At 35.3% G+C, this 15027-nt stretch overlaps 1 protein-coding gene across 5 annotated transcripts in view; it reads left to right on the top strand.

Annotated features, from left to right (window-relative positions):
* The window catches only part of SGCG (sarcoglycan gamma), a 137757-nt gene that overhangs the window by 103173 nt on the left and 19557 nt on the right, over positions 1-15027 (top strand). For all 5 annotated transcript variants that reach the window (XM_048072756.2, XM_048072755.2, XM_048072757.2 and 2 more), the window contains 2 exons: positions 3330-3449; positions 11866-11938. In XM_048072756.2, coding sequence (XP_047928713.1) covers positions 3330-3449; positions 11866-11938 — 193 coding nt within the window. The remainder of the gene's footprint in view (positions 1-3329; positions 3450-11865; positions 11939-15027) is intronic.

Here is a 15027-nt window from a genome sequence, read left to right as displayed (position 1 = left end):
AAGAAAAGAGGAGAGCCCAGGAATATGATTATGTGGTGTAATGTTAAAAAATAAAAATGAGCTGGGAATGGAAAGACAGAATACCTGCCTTTTTCCAATTATTGTTGGAATTGTGGTCACTGTATACATGGACCAGATTAATTAAACTAGTAAATACTGCAGCCCCAGTTGTATCAGTATGATATTCATTATGGACACTGTGTCTGAAATTTGCATTAAATAGATAGGACAGCTGACAAAGTCAGTCTGCTAAGCATATGTTTATGTCAGCTATACCTTTTGCTTTGGTTAGGTGAGAGAAATCAGAATTCAGTCCAACGTATGTAAATGCTATATAATGTATATATATTCATCCTAAATTCAAATAGTTAAAACAGCTCCTCCATCTTATAACTTCTTTCTTTTGTCATGTCACATCTCTCTGCGAATTAATCTACATTCCATAACGATCCAATTAACAAAAAAGATGTCAATTTTCTAGCAACATGCAGGTGTACAAATTAAATTAATCGATTCATTCTGTTTGAGGTAGTTCTTTCCTGTTCTTGTTAGGAGAGACATGAAAAGTCTTCCTTTGACAAGATTGCTTGTGAAATAGACTCAACGAATTAGCAAATCAATAAGATAAATGTACTCATAGACGAGATCAAGTTAGGTCTGGTGCAAATCATGCCACACTTCTTCAGTTCTTTCAAATCTACTTTTTTCTTTCCCTGGTGATTTATAAGCAGTGAAACCTTCTGTATCTACCAAGGTGCTGAGAAGGAAAGAGCAGAAGTACCGCTATTCCAGCCCAGCAATTTATTTTCAAGGCTAATTGCCCTTGTACAAAGGAAATCAGTAGATGACATTCCCTCTAAACGTACAGTGTCTTCATCATACTAAAGTATTTTACAGTGATCATGTGTAAATAATTAAAAATGAAATATAACTTAATACTATACATGTCTGAGTTGTTTTTTTAGAGATATTCCTGCATATTGTTTGCAGGCTTACACAATAGTTCTAATGCAATTCCAGCAGTTTCTAATGAGTATTTTAAAGATTACCCATACTATAAAGCTTTACAGATTAGAACTGAATCTGTGGAAGGCCTTGGGCACCTACTTTACTCTAAATTACGTATGTCTAAAATGTAAATCTTCGGGATCCTCATTCAGCTATTGTTTTAAACAATAAATATTCTATGGCAATATAAAAATATTTGCTTCTGGCATGCCAGACCTCCAAAATACTGAAAATGCTGAAAAGAAAAATACTTAACCTTGTCAGAGCCTTACAGAATCAGCATTCACATTTCTATCTGATCTGCTGAGTCTAATCTAGTAGATGTTGTAATTGCATGCTTCTTAGAATGAGCTCGGACAATGAGCAGGATCAGAAGACATGATGTTAAGTGCAACTTTTCTCTATCAGTTCTGCAGCCAGCATATTGACCACAGAAACTGGACTCTTGGGTTTCATTCCTATGGAGGAAGTAAAGGCTCAGAAAAATACCTTTCTTTCTATACTGTATACAACATCTATAAAAAAAGTGACTGAGAATTGCTCCTAAATCCATCCCACCAAAAAGATGTGCCTGAATGTGCCTGAATCGCCCAACCTGAATCATGTCAGACAGGAGAGGCTTTGATTTGTGTATCCCATAGTCATGCTAAGCACTGTAATTGTGGTGTTGGATGAAAGAAAGGAAGAAAAGAGGAACCAGACATTACAGCACCAATTAAAGATGATAATTGCTGGTTTACTTAGGCCTTTGATTTTGCTGTATAAACAAAGGATCTACCTACACTACATAAATGATCAGTAACTACATTGCTCCTTCTGGACAGGATCACGAGTAATAAAACAAACAATATTTTCTAGGAAAGCATTGATAGGGAACCATCCTTGTTTCATTTACCTGGAACTCCTTTTTTTTCTAAAAAAAAAAAAAAGACTCTGAGTAACACCTTTTCTCTGAACAAAGATATTTTCTGTATTTTTGCAATACACTTCTCAGAAATCAAGCCATGTGCTTTGGAGGAGCTGTAGAGAAGAGCCAGAGATCAGTAAGATTGTGCCTGCGTACTCTACTCCAGTAGAGTACAATGTATGAATTCGGCCCTCTATCCTGACCGTTTTCAAGTTGAGTCAGTATTGTTTTTTATTGGTTTAGGTTCTTATAGCCTGTATAATCCTTTCTATGCATTGTAAGTGATTAAAAGCAATTGCTTGCATCTACTGAATGAAACAGTAGCAATTTATATAGGACCTTATGGTATGTATCTCTTGCATCAGCTGCCATGGAAATTATAGGAAATGTCTGAATTTATTTCATTGCTATATCAATCATCAGTTACCTAATGCCATTTTAACCTAAGATCTATCAAAAGCTCCTAGTTCCTTTGCGAATTACTACCCAGAAGGTATTTAATGTCTATGTTCCTGCAGGGAAATGAAACATCTCAGTGCTTGTCGGTCCTGTGGATGTTCTGTGAATTCCCTTAATTAAAAAAAGGAATCTTAAGTACTTTGACCATTATCTATAATTTTAATTCTGAACATAAAATGAGATGACTCTATCAAACAGATACTCAAACTTATGCGATGTGAATTTTTAATTGATCTAATTGTTTAAAATGAGGAATATTAAGGGCTTGGCATATATTTACTCAAAAAGAAAACTGTAGAACAGAATTTTTTACTAAATTTCGGATCTGGTGATATGCAAAGACTCTCTTGCACACAATATTAATTTCTGGAGTTCCAGATCCAACTGAAAATACTCTCTCAGCTTTTTAAAAATTATCTAAGAACATGATCAGTGATATTTGGTAGATATGTGGAGCTAAACTGGCATTTGTTATGAAGAACTGAGGATCCAGACCATACAGGGGATTTTAAAGCATTTGAGCCTCTCTAATCAAAAGAGATGATGCTGCAAAGACTCTGATAATTAATTTTTATGTTTTCAAAAAAATAAATAAATAAAAAGGAAGACATTATACACTCACATAGGTCAAATAACCTTAGCAACTTCAGCACCAAGAATGTGAATGTTTGTCTTGATCAATTTGTGAGGGATTTCTTAAATTCCCTCTTGGAAACCCAACTTGAAAGCATGACTCCAAGCACAGTTTCGAACAACAGATTAGAAAATGTAAATACACTTAGCCAATTTCAGTACTTCTGGGGCCACTATCCTTGGAATATCTGAATGCTTCATGATCTTTAATGTACTTAAGTGAGTCACTAAATTAAGACCATAGTTTGAATGGTTAGCAATTTATATAGAAAGCTGAAGAAAGCTCATGTAATTATTCCATTATTCTGCTTGTGCTTTGCAGGTCCTAAAATGGTAGAATTCCATGGACAGCAATTTCAGATCAACTCAAAGGATGGCAAGCCACTTTTTACAGTGGATGAAAATGAGGTTGTAATTGGCACAGATAAACTTCGAGTCACAGGTTTGTAACAGTTTAAGAAATGTCCAACTAATAGTCACAAGAAAAACACAGTAAAATGGCATTTTAAATAAACCATTCTGAAAAATACTGGGTTTACCTCATTAGAAAATAGATATCTGAAGGTATCATGACCTTTTTCAGTAAATAATCATAAGAAGTGTTAACAAAAAAGTGATAATATGTATGTATAAATACATATGCATTTTGTATGTATGTATTTTACTTAAAACAAATACAAGTAGTGATTGGAACTGTACTTTTGTGGGTTTTCTTTTTTTGAATTACTTAAAATTTCCAGTGCATACTGTTAATTGAAGGTGGAAAAGTCTTACATGTTTCTATTTGAAAAACCAGTTGTATTAAGGTTTATTTGTGAAAACTTAATTTTGTTTGTGAAAATTAATGTTTATTTGTGAAAATTTTTTACACTCCAATATTTTATGACTTTTTCTTTCAAAGTGAAAGCCAATGTATTTCTGCTCTATGTGTAGCACATATGCCATGGGATGGTATTTATAGTGTATTTAAAATGTCATCAGTCAGAAGACAAGTTTGCTTTAGGCTATTTCTGCAAATCACCAAAGTACTCATTTACAAAGTAAGATGTCAAAGTTATCACATGAAAAGCTGTTTCCTTTTATATGACCTGATAAAGTCAACCTTCATTTTCCAGGTGTAAGGTTACATTAAAACAGATATGTCAGGGTGTGATTTCTCTTTAACTGGAAGACTCCATCAAAGGAAATACTGAAATTATCCTGTAGCTTGTTTTCAATTACATTTTCAGTATTTTTAAGCTGATTGCAAATATCATGTTAACTTTTGCTAATTATTGGTCCTCTGAAATATTGAGGTCTTAATTTTAATGGATCAATTCATATTATTTCACTGTGCAAAACTACAAATGTGATAGTAAGTACACAATTAATGTTTCAAAGCCAAAGTTAAGTTATAATGAATGTGTTAATAAATTTTGTTTACACCTGAGGGTCTTATCTTAAGTTTTTTACTTTTTAACCTAATTGAAATTACAACTTTGTTTAACCAGGAAACCATATCAAATGATTATTGTTTGCCCAAGGGATGCTAAACTTTAATAGAAAAGCATGTTTAACAAAGATATGAAAAACTGCATAATTGTTAACTGATTTGGAAAAGGTCTATCTCTGCTCAAAGTAAGTAAAAATCATCCATACACAAGGTGAAATTGCTATGCTAAAACATGTATTCTGACTTGTCCAATATTAATCTTTGGACTGCAGGGATAATTGTTTACTTTAGCAGATATTGTAGAAAGACACATTGCCTGTTTCTTTTTTATACTGTAGTACAATTGAAAAATAAATCCATTAAAGTCGTTAAAGTAAGTAAGAGATTCATGCCTACTATGCTTTAAACTCATTTATTAAAATTGTAATTTAAATGATACTATTACCATAAAGGATAAATTAGTAATACTTTGAGTACTGAGCTAATTTTTTTAAACATTTTTCATAGAAAGATCTATGTGAAATGAATTTTGAAAAGTTCATACAATAAGACTGCAACAGGCTTAAAATACATGAAGAATATTTTGCATGTTTTTTTGTACGATATGGTGAGCTATTTGATTTTACTTCTCATTGTTACATGAATTATGAAAAGCCCAGTAACAATTTATAAGAAAATGTGGCAGTTTTTAACTAAAATATAGCATAGCAGAGAACCAGTGTCTGTGATGTATAGTATTTCAGGAAAAATGCAAATCTAATCCAACCCAATATGTCAGGAATTGTCATTTTCCAACAATTTGGAAAATGTTAGCATTTCCTAATTTGGAAAAAATAGGAAATGGATAGCAACCAGCTAAACTACATAGACATATGCAAGACTATAGGGGCAGATAAGATCCACTCAAGGGTACTGAGGGAGCCAGCAGAAGTGCTCGCCAAGCCACTTTCCATCATTTAGCATCAGTCCTGGCTTTCAGCAGAGGTCCCAGTCGACTGGCAGTTAGCAAATGTGACACAAGAAGGGCTAGAAGAAGGACCCAGGAAACTACAGGCCTGTCAGTCTGACCTCGGTGCTGGGGAAGCTCGTGGAGCAGATTATCTTGAGTGCCATCACGCAGCACTTACAGGGCAACCAGGCGATCAGGCCCAGTCAGCATGGGTTTACAAAAGGCAGGTCCTGCTTGATGAACCTGAGCTCCTTCTACAACAAGGTGACATGCTCAGTGGACGAGGGAAAGGCTGTGGATGTGGTCTACCTAGACTTCAGTGAGGTTTTTGACACCATTCCGCACAGCGTTCTCCTGAAGAAGCTGTCTTCTCAAGGCTTGGACGGGTGTACACCTTGTTGGGTTAAAAACTGGCTGGGTGGCTGGGCTGAAAGAGTTGTGGTGAATGGAGTTAAATCCAGATGGAGACCGACCACTGGTGGTGTCCTCCAGGGCTCAGTACTGGGGCCAGTTCCCTTCAATTTCTTTATCAATGGTCTGGATGAGGGGCATGAGTGCACCCTCTGTTAGTTGGCAGATGACACCAAGTTAAATGCAAGCATTGATCTGCTCGATGGTAGGAGGGCTCTGCAGAGGAATCTGGATAGGCTGGACTGATGGGCTGAGACCAACTGTATGAGGTTCAACAAGGCCAAGTGCCAGATCCTGCACTTGGGGCACAACAACCCCATGCAGTGCTACAGGCTGTAGGAAGAGTGGTCCAAAATGGTCTCAACTACTGCAAAAAAACATTTTAACAAGTGCTAATAGTAATTTATATATCACGACTATAGTAAAGGGTAATATTTTGATGATGAGAATAATGGAACATAAGAAATTAATAGAATGAAGTTGCTTACCCTCCACTCTTTTTGCAGAAAACTTGGCAATGCAAAGGTGATAAGTATTATATCACACTTTATCCAGTCTACTACTTGTTCTGCTTGCCTGTCCTTCATAATCTTTTAGAGTGTTTGCTAATTATTGTCAGTGATTTTCTAGTTCTATGTGGAAAGATTTCCAGTTTGAATAGCTAACACTGAAGCACAATGTGAAGATGTGTGTTTAATTGAAATGTTTCTGCTCACAAGCTATGTTAAGTATGTGACAATTTTAGTATATGAATAAACATTCTGCTGTTAGACTTTTAGAGGCAGATAGACCTTGCTTGATAGTGTGTGTGGGGCGGGTGCTAATGAAACCTACTGGCTTAAGTCCTCTCATTAAAATTCTCTCCTTAGAAAATGAGTATCTTGTTCTTGTGCATTTTAGGATTAAATGATATTTATAAACAACATTCTATAAAATAGCAAATGCAGTAATATTTATATCATAATTTAAGTCTCCTTCTTTACAGTTTAAAAGATAAAGTAGTTAAGGTAGACAAGAGATCAGTTTAGGGCCATTTTCCAAAAACTTTTGCCATGAAGTGATTTTTTGTGTGTGTGTGTCATACTGACTAAACTTAATGTTGTTTAATGAAGTTTTCCTCACAGGAAGGTAACGTTTTAAACTTTCTTAGAAATGACAGCTCTAGAATATATAAATAAACCTTCTTATTCCCTCTTACGCACACATGCCCCTTTAATACCTTTATCTCTGGAATATTAAAACTGGTATTTCCCATTGGCTTTTTTCCATTAGCTCCTCTTCCCATGCAAGTAGTACTATCTCTATTATCGCTCACCTGTCTTTCAGAGCAGGGTGTCCTGGAAACACACACCCAAGAGGGCTCATCCTGCAGCCATGTATATCTTTTCCTTATTTTTTTTGCAAAATCTATTAGTCAGGGCACTTAGGAAATGGGAGACGTTCTGAATTTCCCTCTGTGGCCTGGGAAACTTCAGGCCTGCAATCCCACCTGCCAGGACAATGCTCTGTAACGACATGAAAAGTTATGTGCACAGCATAAGGAGACAGCTGAAAAAAAGCACTCTTTATGTCCACTAGCAATGTGAAGCTCTGCCTGTGGCCCCCTGCTCTCATTTCTTCCTTTTTCATGGTTCTCCTTCAAAAGGAGAAACAGAAGGTGAGCTCCTCAAAGTTGCTCACTGCTAAGTGTGGGCTTCTGTCTCCTCCAGTGAGGAGGGAATGCTCTGATGATAATGCTGTTATATAAAGGCTATTGGAAAGATTTTTTTTTAATTAAAATGCTGTGATTGCTGGTTTTTAGAACTATCTGTATTGTTCTTGGTTTGCACAGGCTGAGAATTAGTGATACAGTTGGGCTTCTCTGGGGAGCTTGTGTGTCTCTCTGCCTTGTTTCTGAGCCACAATGATGCTTAGACCTGCCATCCCAGAGCAAGAGACAGAAGCACATCCCTTAAAAAAGGATCTGCCTTTTTATAAGCAAGGCTTCAGCAAACATAATAGTGGGAGGTGTCCCTGCCCATGGCAGGGGGGTTGGAATTAGGTGATCATTAATGTCCCTTCCAACCCATACCATTCTGTGATTCTATGGTTCTGTGATTACACTCAGACCTCACAAATCTCCGTATAGATGATTGCTCCCCTCCTCCAGTCAGTTTTGCCAGGCTCCTCTTTCTTACATCTCTCTGTGCATATCTGGTCATCTTAATCACAGCAAGTCCAAACCTTGATAGGAATGTAAAAGTGGGCTAGAAGAGGCATCTGGTTTATCAGCTCCCATCCCTTTCATGACTGATAAGTAGGTCATACAATGTCTTTTATAATCTTATCAAGCTCTATCTCAAATGCAAGGAAACATTATGCAACTATTCATTTTTATATCACCAAATGTGAACATATGTGTAAATGGCACTGTAGAAGAAATACAAAAGGCTGTTTATAATCAGGTCCCAGAGTGAAATGACAAAAGCCTGTGAGAAAGAAGAGTTCCCACCCCCCACCCCACCCGTTCTATAAGCACTTCCTTACTAGCCTTGCAGTGATCTGCACATTCTGTAGTGAGATATCGTGAGGGCACCTTTGGCATGTGACATCCCTTGTGTGCTGTAAGATGCCCCCAGCAGCCTGCTAGCCCACTTCTGAGCAGGCTGCAGATCTAGTTTTGAGGGTGGCTTTGAAACTAAGCTCAAGGGTCAGTAGGGCATTCTGAATTTTAATTACAAAAGAAGTAGATTTCTGAGTAATCAAGTTTAGGAATGTTGTCAAAGTAAAGCATTCAGGGTCAGAAAATATTACTAGAAAATAAATAAATAAATAAATAAATAAATAAATAAAAATAAAATAAATAATAAATAATAATAAATAAAAAATATTACTATTAGTTTAACTTAAATAATTGAGTAGGGAGCTCATGTATAAAGGTCAGCTTAAAAATTGCTGACCTGATAAAGTCACATTCGCAAAACAGAGATATCCCTTTATTAGTGACTTGTCCTTTTCACTCCTATCTCCTCTTTCCCAGTGCCTGTGTCAACTGAAATAATCTTTTTTGGTTTTGTTCCAAGTCCATGATAAAATGTTATACCACATTTGGCCCCACTAGTAATACATCCCTTCATTCATTGCTCTGTTTGCAATTACGTTTAAGACCTTTCAGCCAATTTTAATCCATGTAATGCATTCCAGTCTGATTTGTGTTGCTTTAATCTCTTAATCAAAATGTGATGTGGCATCAAAGTAAATACCTGTGGAAGTTTATTATGCCCATACTATTATCTTTATCAACCAAGCTTGTCGTCTCATTTACAATTCAAAGATATAAATGTATTTAATAATGTCATACCCAGTGCTTTACTGCATACAAAAATGGTGCAAGAACTACAGAAGACGATGTCTAATTAATCTGCTAGAGAACCTTAGTATTTTGTGCTCACCTTTCATACTGATACTTCGGGTTCTTAACTTTCAGCTAAGTGTGTATGGGAAAGAGAGCAATCAGATTTCTCATGTTTTCTCCTGAAGCCACTGATGCAAACATCCATACTTAAAACCTTTAATTTCACTTTTAATCAGTTTTGAAAGTACAAATAGATGACGATGAGCTATGGCTATTTTATGGATTTCTAAAGATGACAGAGGAATTAAATGAAAATCAGGCAGAGCACATAGTAGAGCTTTTCAGAGTCACTCCATGCTGATAATGTCTAATGTGAAGATAAAACTCACGAATTGAGTTACAGACACAAGTCTTTTCCTTTTGAAGTCATTCTTTATTGTTTTATAGGCTCTATTTACTTTTTATTACCTGATTATTGCTCTGATAGCTAACTATTCTATCTCGTGATTCTATGAATATCAGTTGATGGTACTTTGCAAAATATTAATGGAAGTGATGGTATTCTTTCCTAATTTTTATAATAATTCAAACTATATGGCTTAACACAAGTGGACTAAATTAAAATTCTTTTTTTGTGTGTGTTTTTTTCACATGCACACCACAGGAAAATCTATAAAAATGCAATTGTAAGACTAGACATTTAATGGCACTAATCATGCACCAGAGAAACTTTAGATTGGGTATTAGGAAGAATTTCTTCATGGTGCATTGGTCAAGCATTGGAATGGGCTGCCCAGAGAAGTAGTGGAGTCCCCATCCCTGAACATATTTTAGAGACATGTGCATGTGGCACTAAGGGACATGGTTTAGCGATGGAACTTGGTAGCTCAGGTTGACATTTGGACTTGATGATCTTGAAGGTCTTTTCCCACCTAAATGATTCTATGATTCTGTGATTATACCACATCCATTTACTAATCATACATTTCTTCTTGTCTTTTCTTCCTTCCTCCTGATTCCACAGTCACTTTTTCATCCTGGTCTCATCAGATCTTCCAGAAAGAAAACAACAACAACAACAAAAAGATTTATCTTCTAATTGATTACTTATCAGTGTTTGACTACTTACATGTACATATATATACTTTTTTCTCAATTACTGATTATTTATATGCACATATATGTGCATATGAATCTTACCAGTACCAAGTGCTATCAAACTGCTCCCAGAAGTGGGAGTCAAACCAATATCAAAAGTGTCCGATTAAGAAAACCAACCTCAGGAAAGGATCAAATAGGAAAAAAAGCTCTCGGAAGAGACCAATCCCACAAAGTAGGCCTGGGAATGGGACCAAATAAATAATGAACAAAGTCTGCCTTTAAATATGATCTGTGACATAGAGTTCAGAGTTAAACTGGCACCCCCAGAGAAGATTCTTACAGGAAATCCTGTAAGAAAAGGAAAACTTCATTCAGCATGGGAAATTCTGAGAGAGGGGCTATATTTTGTATAGAAAACGAGTCATCAAAGAGACATAAGAGGGCATAGGAAACTATCTTCATTAGCTGTCTGACCATGATATTTTTTTAATCTGAATTGTTGTCTTGAACCTCAGCACTTTACACCTAGGTTGAAAATTGACTGTTGGGTTGTTATGGGCAATTTGAATTCCTAAATAAATTAAATGTGCAGGAGCTAGAATCCATGTAAGTCCTTAACTGGATTTATCCTCTAAGATCTTGGTTTCTGAGCTATTACCTTTTCATTTCTATTCTCATTCTAGAGGCACTCAATCTTGCTTCTATTTCAGACCATAAATTCTCACAGTAATATTGTTGTCCATTGCATTCTGTGCTCTGTACTACAAGTTCTGGTCTTGAAAATTACTGCCTTTATTGTCATATCATTTCTTGCACAAAATAACTTAAAACCGCAAAGAAAGAGTACAGCCACAGACTCTTGATTTTCAGGAGGGTACTGATATCTAGGTGATAAGGCTAGACAGTGGCCCCTTTATGGGAAGGATCTTAGGAACAGTTCAAGACTCTGTATCCACTTCAGCTGGGTTCTGGATATCTTGGCTTTAAGTTGCATTTACCTTCAGCAGAACAACACAAAAAATCTTTTGATATGGTTGACTTGCTTTGCCCAACCTACACATGTACCACCCACATGTAGGTAAGCACCATTTCTCCTCTGTTGGGCTGAAATTACTCTTATTTCAAGAGCTAAACCATCTGATACCATTTTACATGCATAAATACTATTTTATGTTTACCACGTCTGCCTGACAGTCAAGGGAAATCTTTGATGAAGCTACATGGCAGCTTTTGTGCTTTATATAGAATAGTCTAAAATGCAGGTGATGTTTTAATTCTACAATATTTGCAAAGGTTTTGTGAAGTTTTAATTATTTCTATTAATTCTAAAGGAAGTTGTGTTATAAAAATCCTGTTTACTTACATTTTTGTCCCAAGTGGTTTAAACTTTTTCTTCCGACTTTTCAAATTCCATTTTAAGAATTTAACCTGTACTTTTGCGTTAACAATGTATTCTTTTGTTCCAATTAATACAATAATAGTAAAACTGTATCTGGATAATAATTGTCTCATTAGTTGTTAATATATATTTTCATATCTTAATTTCTGTTTTCAAAGTGGCTGTATAAATCACTGTCACTATTTCTTTAATATTTGAACTTTTACAATATAGTCTCTTTCCTTCTTTCTAGGTCCTGAAGGAGCACTTTTTGAACACTCTGTAGAAACACCGCTTGTGAAGGCAGAGGCTTTTAAACAGCTTAGGTAAGAACTTACACATAAATGCATAAATCTAATAAGTAAATGTTGTTTGCTATACGTACTCACTTTTTTTCATAACAAGGGATTTTAAACAACATTTACAGAACTAGTACTAACTTTACCTATTATGTGATAATTTATTGTTTTACTGGAAAATTCTACATTGGTGTGCAACTCTAGAAGTATATTATGAGATGATTTATTACAGATGGTGAGTATTTAAAGCCACAATCTACTGTGCGAAGTTTTTCTGTACACTTTAATTTTACAATTTCAGAACACATAAGTATAACTTTTTCTGCTACGTTGAAATAAAAGTTACTTATTTGAAGTAGGTCGTAATCTTATGACAAGTCAAAATTTTTATAAACTATTATCTGTCCAAGGAATCAGACTAGTAAGAAACATTTGGAAAGATCCAAAACTGTGTAATTAAAAAGCAGTTTGGGATGGCAAAATAATTATAAAGTATCTCCTAAGTTTCAAAACTCCTTAATCCTGGGATAGATTTCTTTGTGAATTACTCTATGTAATTCATAGTATCCCAAATTAGTTTGTAATGTGTTGATTTTGATGAGCTCAACTCAATCTACATTCAGTTCATGAAAATCTTTTATTCCATTTTGTATGCCAGTTCAAAGAAAAATTAAATGAAGAGGACCTCTTTACAGTTTTACTGCTGTCCTTTCATACCTTGACAGTCTGCTACTTCCTGTAATAATTTCTTAGTGTTTCTTCTCCAGTAGGGGTAACTATTAGAGAGCAGCATAAGATGATTAAAGCTTTCAAGATCACTGTCTGTACCTTGGTGACTGAATTTGCAAATTGAGAATGACAAATGAGAAGGAAACTTTATTAAGATTCTTCTTTTAATTTTCTCCATGATTTTCAACATTTACTTACAGCGAATACTGTGTGCTTGCATTTGAAGACAGAATGGGCTTGGGACATCAGTTTTTCCACATGTTTATATCTACTTTCAAAAAAGTGTTTCTTCTACCATAGTAGAATTTGAATGTGACAGACTTCAGCCAATATATAGGATTGTGCATTGTAGTGAACGTTGTCTGGTTTTGGAGGGAATGGACTCATTATGTTGTAAATTTTTAATTTCCTGTGATTGTCTCAGTTTTGATAAAGTAGTATTTATGAACACTTAAGACACTGAATTTTCTAATTACAAAGTCAAGAAGCTCTTTATAAATTTTAATTGGATATTTTCTGTGGTTGTTACTTTGCTTTAAATACATCATCTATTAGTATTTAATAGGTTTGCAGCTAATAGTTTCTCCTACAGTCATTGTACTATGTTGCATTTTAAGTGTAAGCTCTTACCTATACTTCATTTAACAACAATTGCACTGTTTTGAGCTACATTCAACTGTGTCTATTATAAATTTTTCATCTATTTTTGACACAGAATATCATTTGAAGGACCAGATAAGATTAATTGAAGGTATTTATAAGGTTCTCCTTCACAGATGTTTACCTGGTGGTTTATCTGTTTAGTGATACTACCATGTCAACTATAAGCACATTTTGACCTAGAATGTTGCTCCACGTTAGCAGGGCTCAGCAGTAATAGATAAAATCTCACTCAGTTCTGTGTTCAATTGACTTAAAATAGTGGGAAACACAGATTCAGAATTTACAGAAGTTATCCTAATAGTTATTAGGAAGTATCTATGTGGTGGCATCAGCACTGACGCTTGTGACAGACATTATCATCTGCCTTAAAGCCAGAGCTGCTAACCACCTGTGCTAGAAACCAAGTTAGCTTAACCCTAAGAAAAATGGTGAATATCAGGGCATGAAGCTATGTGATGTCCCAGCAGGCTCAGAAGACCTGAAGCTAAATCACAGCCATTCAAAATGCCTCACTCCTTTAATTTTTTTGCTGTCATTGCCACCCATAATCAATGTCAAGTCTGAAAGCAGAGATGGCAATGATTCCATGGAGGGCTTCTTAGGAGGATCAAGAAGCAAATGTGTTTGTCTGCAGTGCAGATACTAAGTTAAGATACAGACAGAGAAGAGCGATTTAGAAAGCTCATGCTGGAGAAAGGTTATTTTCAAGGGTAACCTTAAATGGCAGTGTAAACAAAATTCATGCATTCCATTGTGAAGAAGCTGAAACAAGTTTACCAATGCATGGTAATTTTGTAATGCTTTATAAATATTCTGTTTCATTCCACACTGTTAAATACAGGAGGATACCTATTGAAAAACACTTCAATATGAATTTTTAAATGCAATTTTAAGTAATACTTTTCTATTTTAATTTTGAATAATACTTCTTTTCCAGATTAAAGTAGTGACTATCAAGTTACAGGTAATAGAACCTATTTGCTCACCCCAAGCCTTATCTCCACACTTTCACCACCTATTAATCTTCTGCTATTTTTCTTCTATTTTTCTTTCAGTGGTTATATTGTACTATGCGAATATAATATGCTGGATGAATGTGATATAAAGTGCCACAATATTTAGCCTTATATACAGAGAATAATGCTTCAAGAAAACCCATCCACTTCAACAGTAGTTGCATGTTTCAAGGAGCTGACTGGAAAGCTCTTAGTGGTCATAACATTTCAGCTAGTGTCATATGAATCAAGACCACATTTGCTGTCATTCAGGTTTAGAGCAGCATTGCAAACAATGTTGACACAAATGGCCTTCTGAATTACACATTCTGCTGGATTTCCTGTCCAAATGCCAAACTTAAAGATAGACTACTTTTCTGGAAACAAAATGATAAGTGTGTTAGAGCATATCTTTTTTATAGTTAAGCAATGGAGACAGAGCGATGCAATTATACTGTGGTCAGTAACTGTCTTTTCATTTTCTAGTTTGAAGGAAACACATCAAGTCTTTTTCAGTCTAATAGATTGAATTCATGACTCACCTGTAAAGAAAAGGAGATGTGCTTGCACTTACTTCGAAGTGGTAGGAAGAATTATATGAACAAAATCTACATCTCAAAGTTGAAACATACCTAGGTTTAAAATAGCATTGCCCACTTCTAAATAAGATACCATTTATTAACTAATTGTGTACTGTGCATGATGAATATAATGCTCACAGATGAGTAC

This window comes from Anser cygnoides, chromosome 1 (assembly GCF_040182565.1).
Source record: "Anser cygnoides isolate HZ-2024a breed goose chromosome 1, Taihu_goose_T2T_genome, whole genome shotgun sequence".
Classification (NCBI taxonomy): Eukaryota; Metazoa; Chordata; class Aves; order Anseriformes; family Anatidae; genus Anser; species Anser cygnoides.
This window is presented reverse-complemented; position numbering and strand designations above follow the sequence as displayed.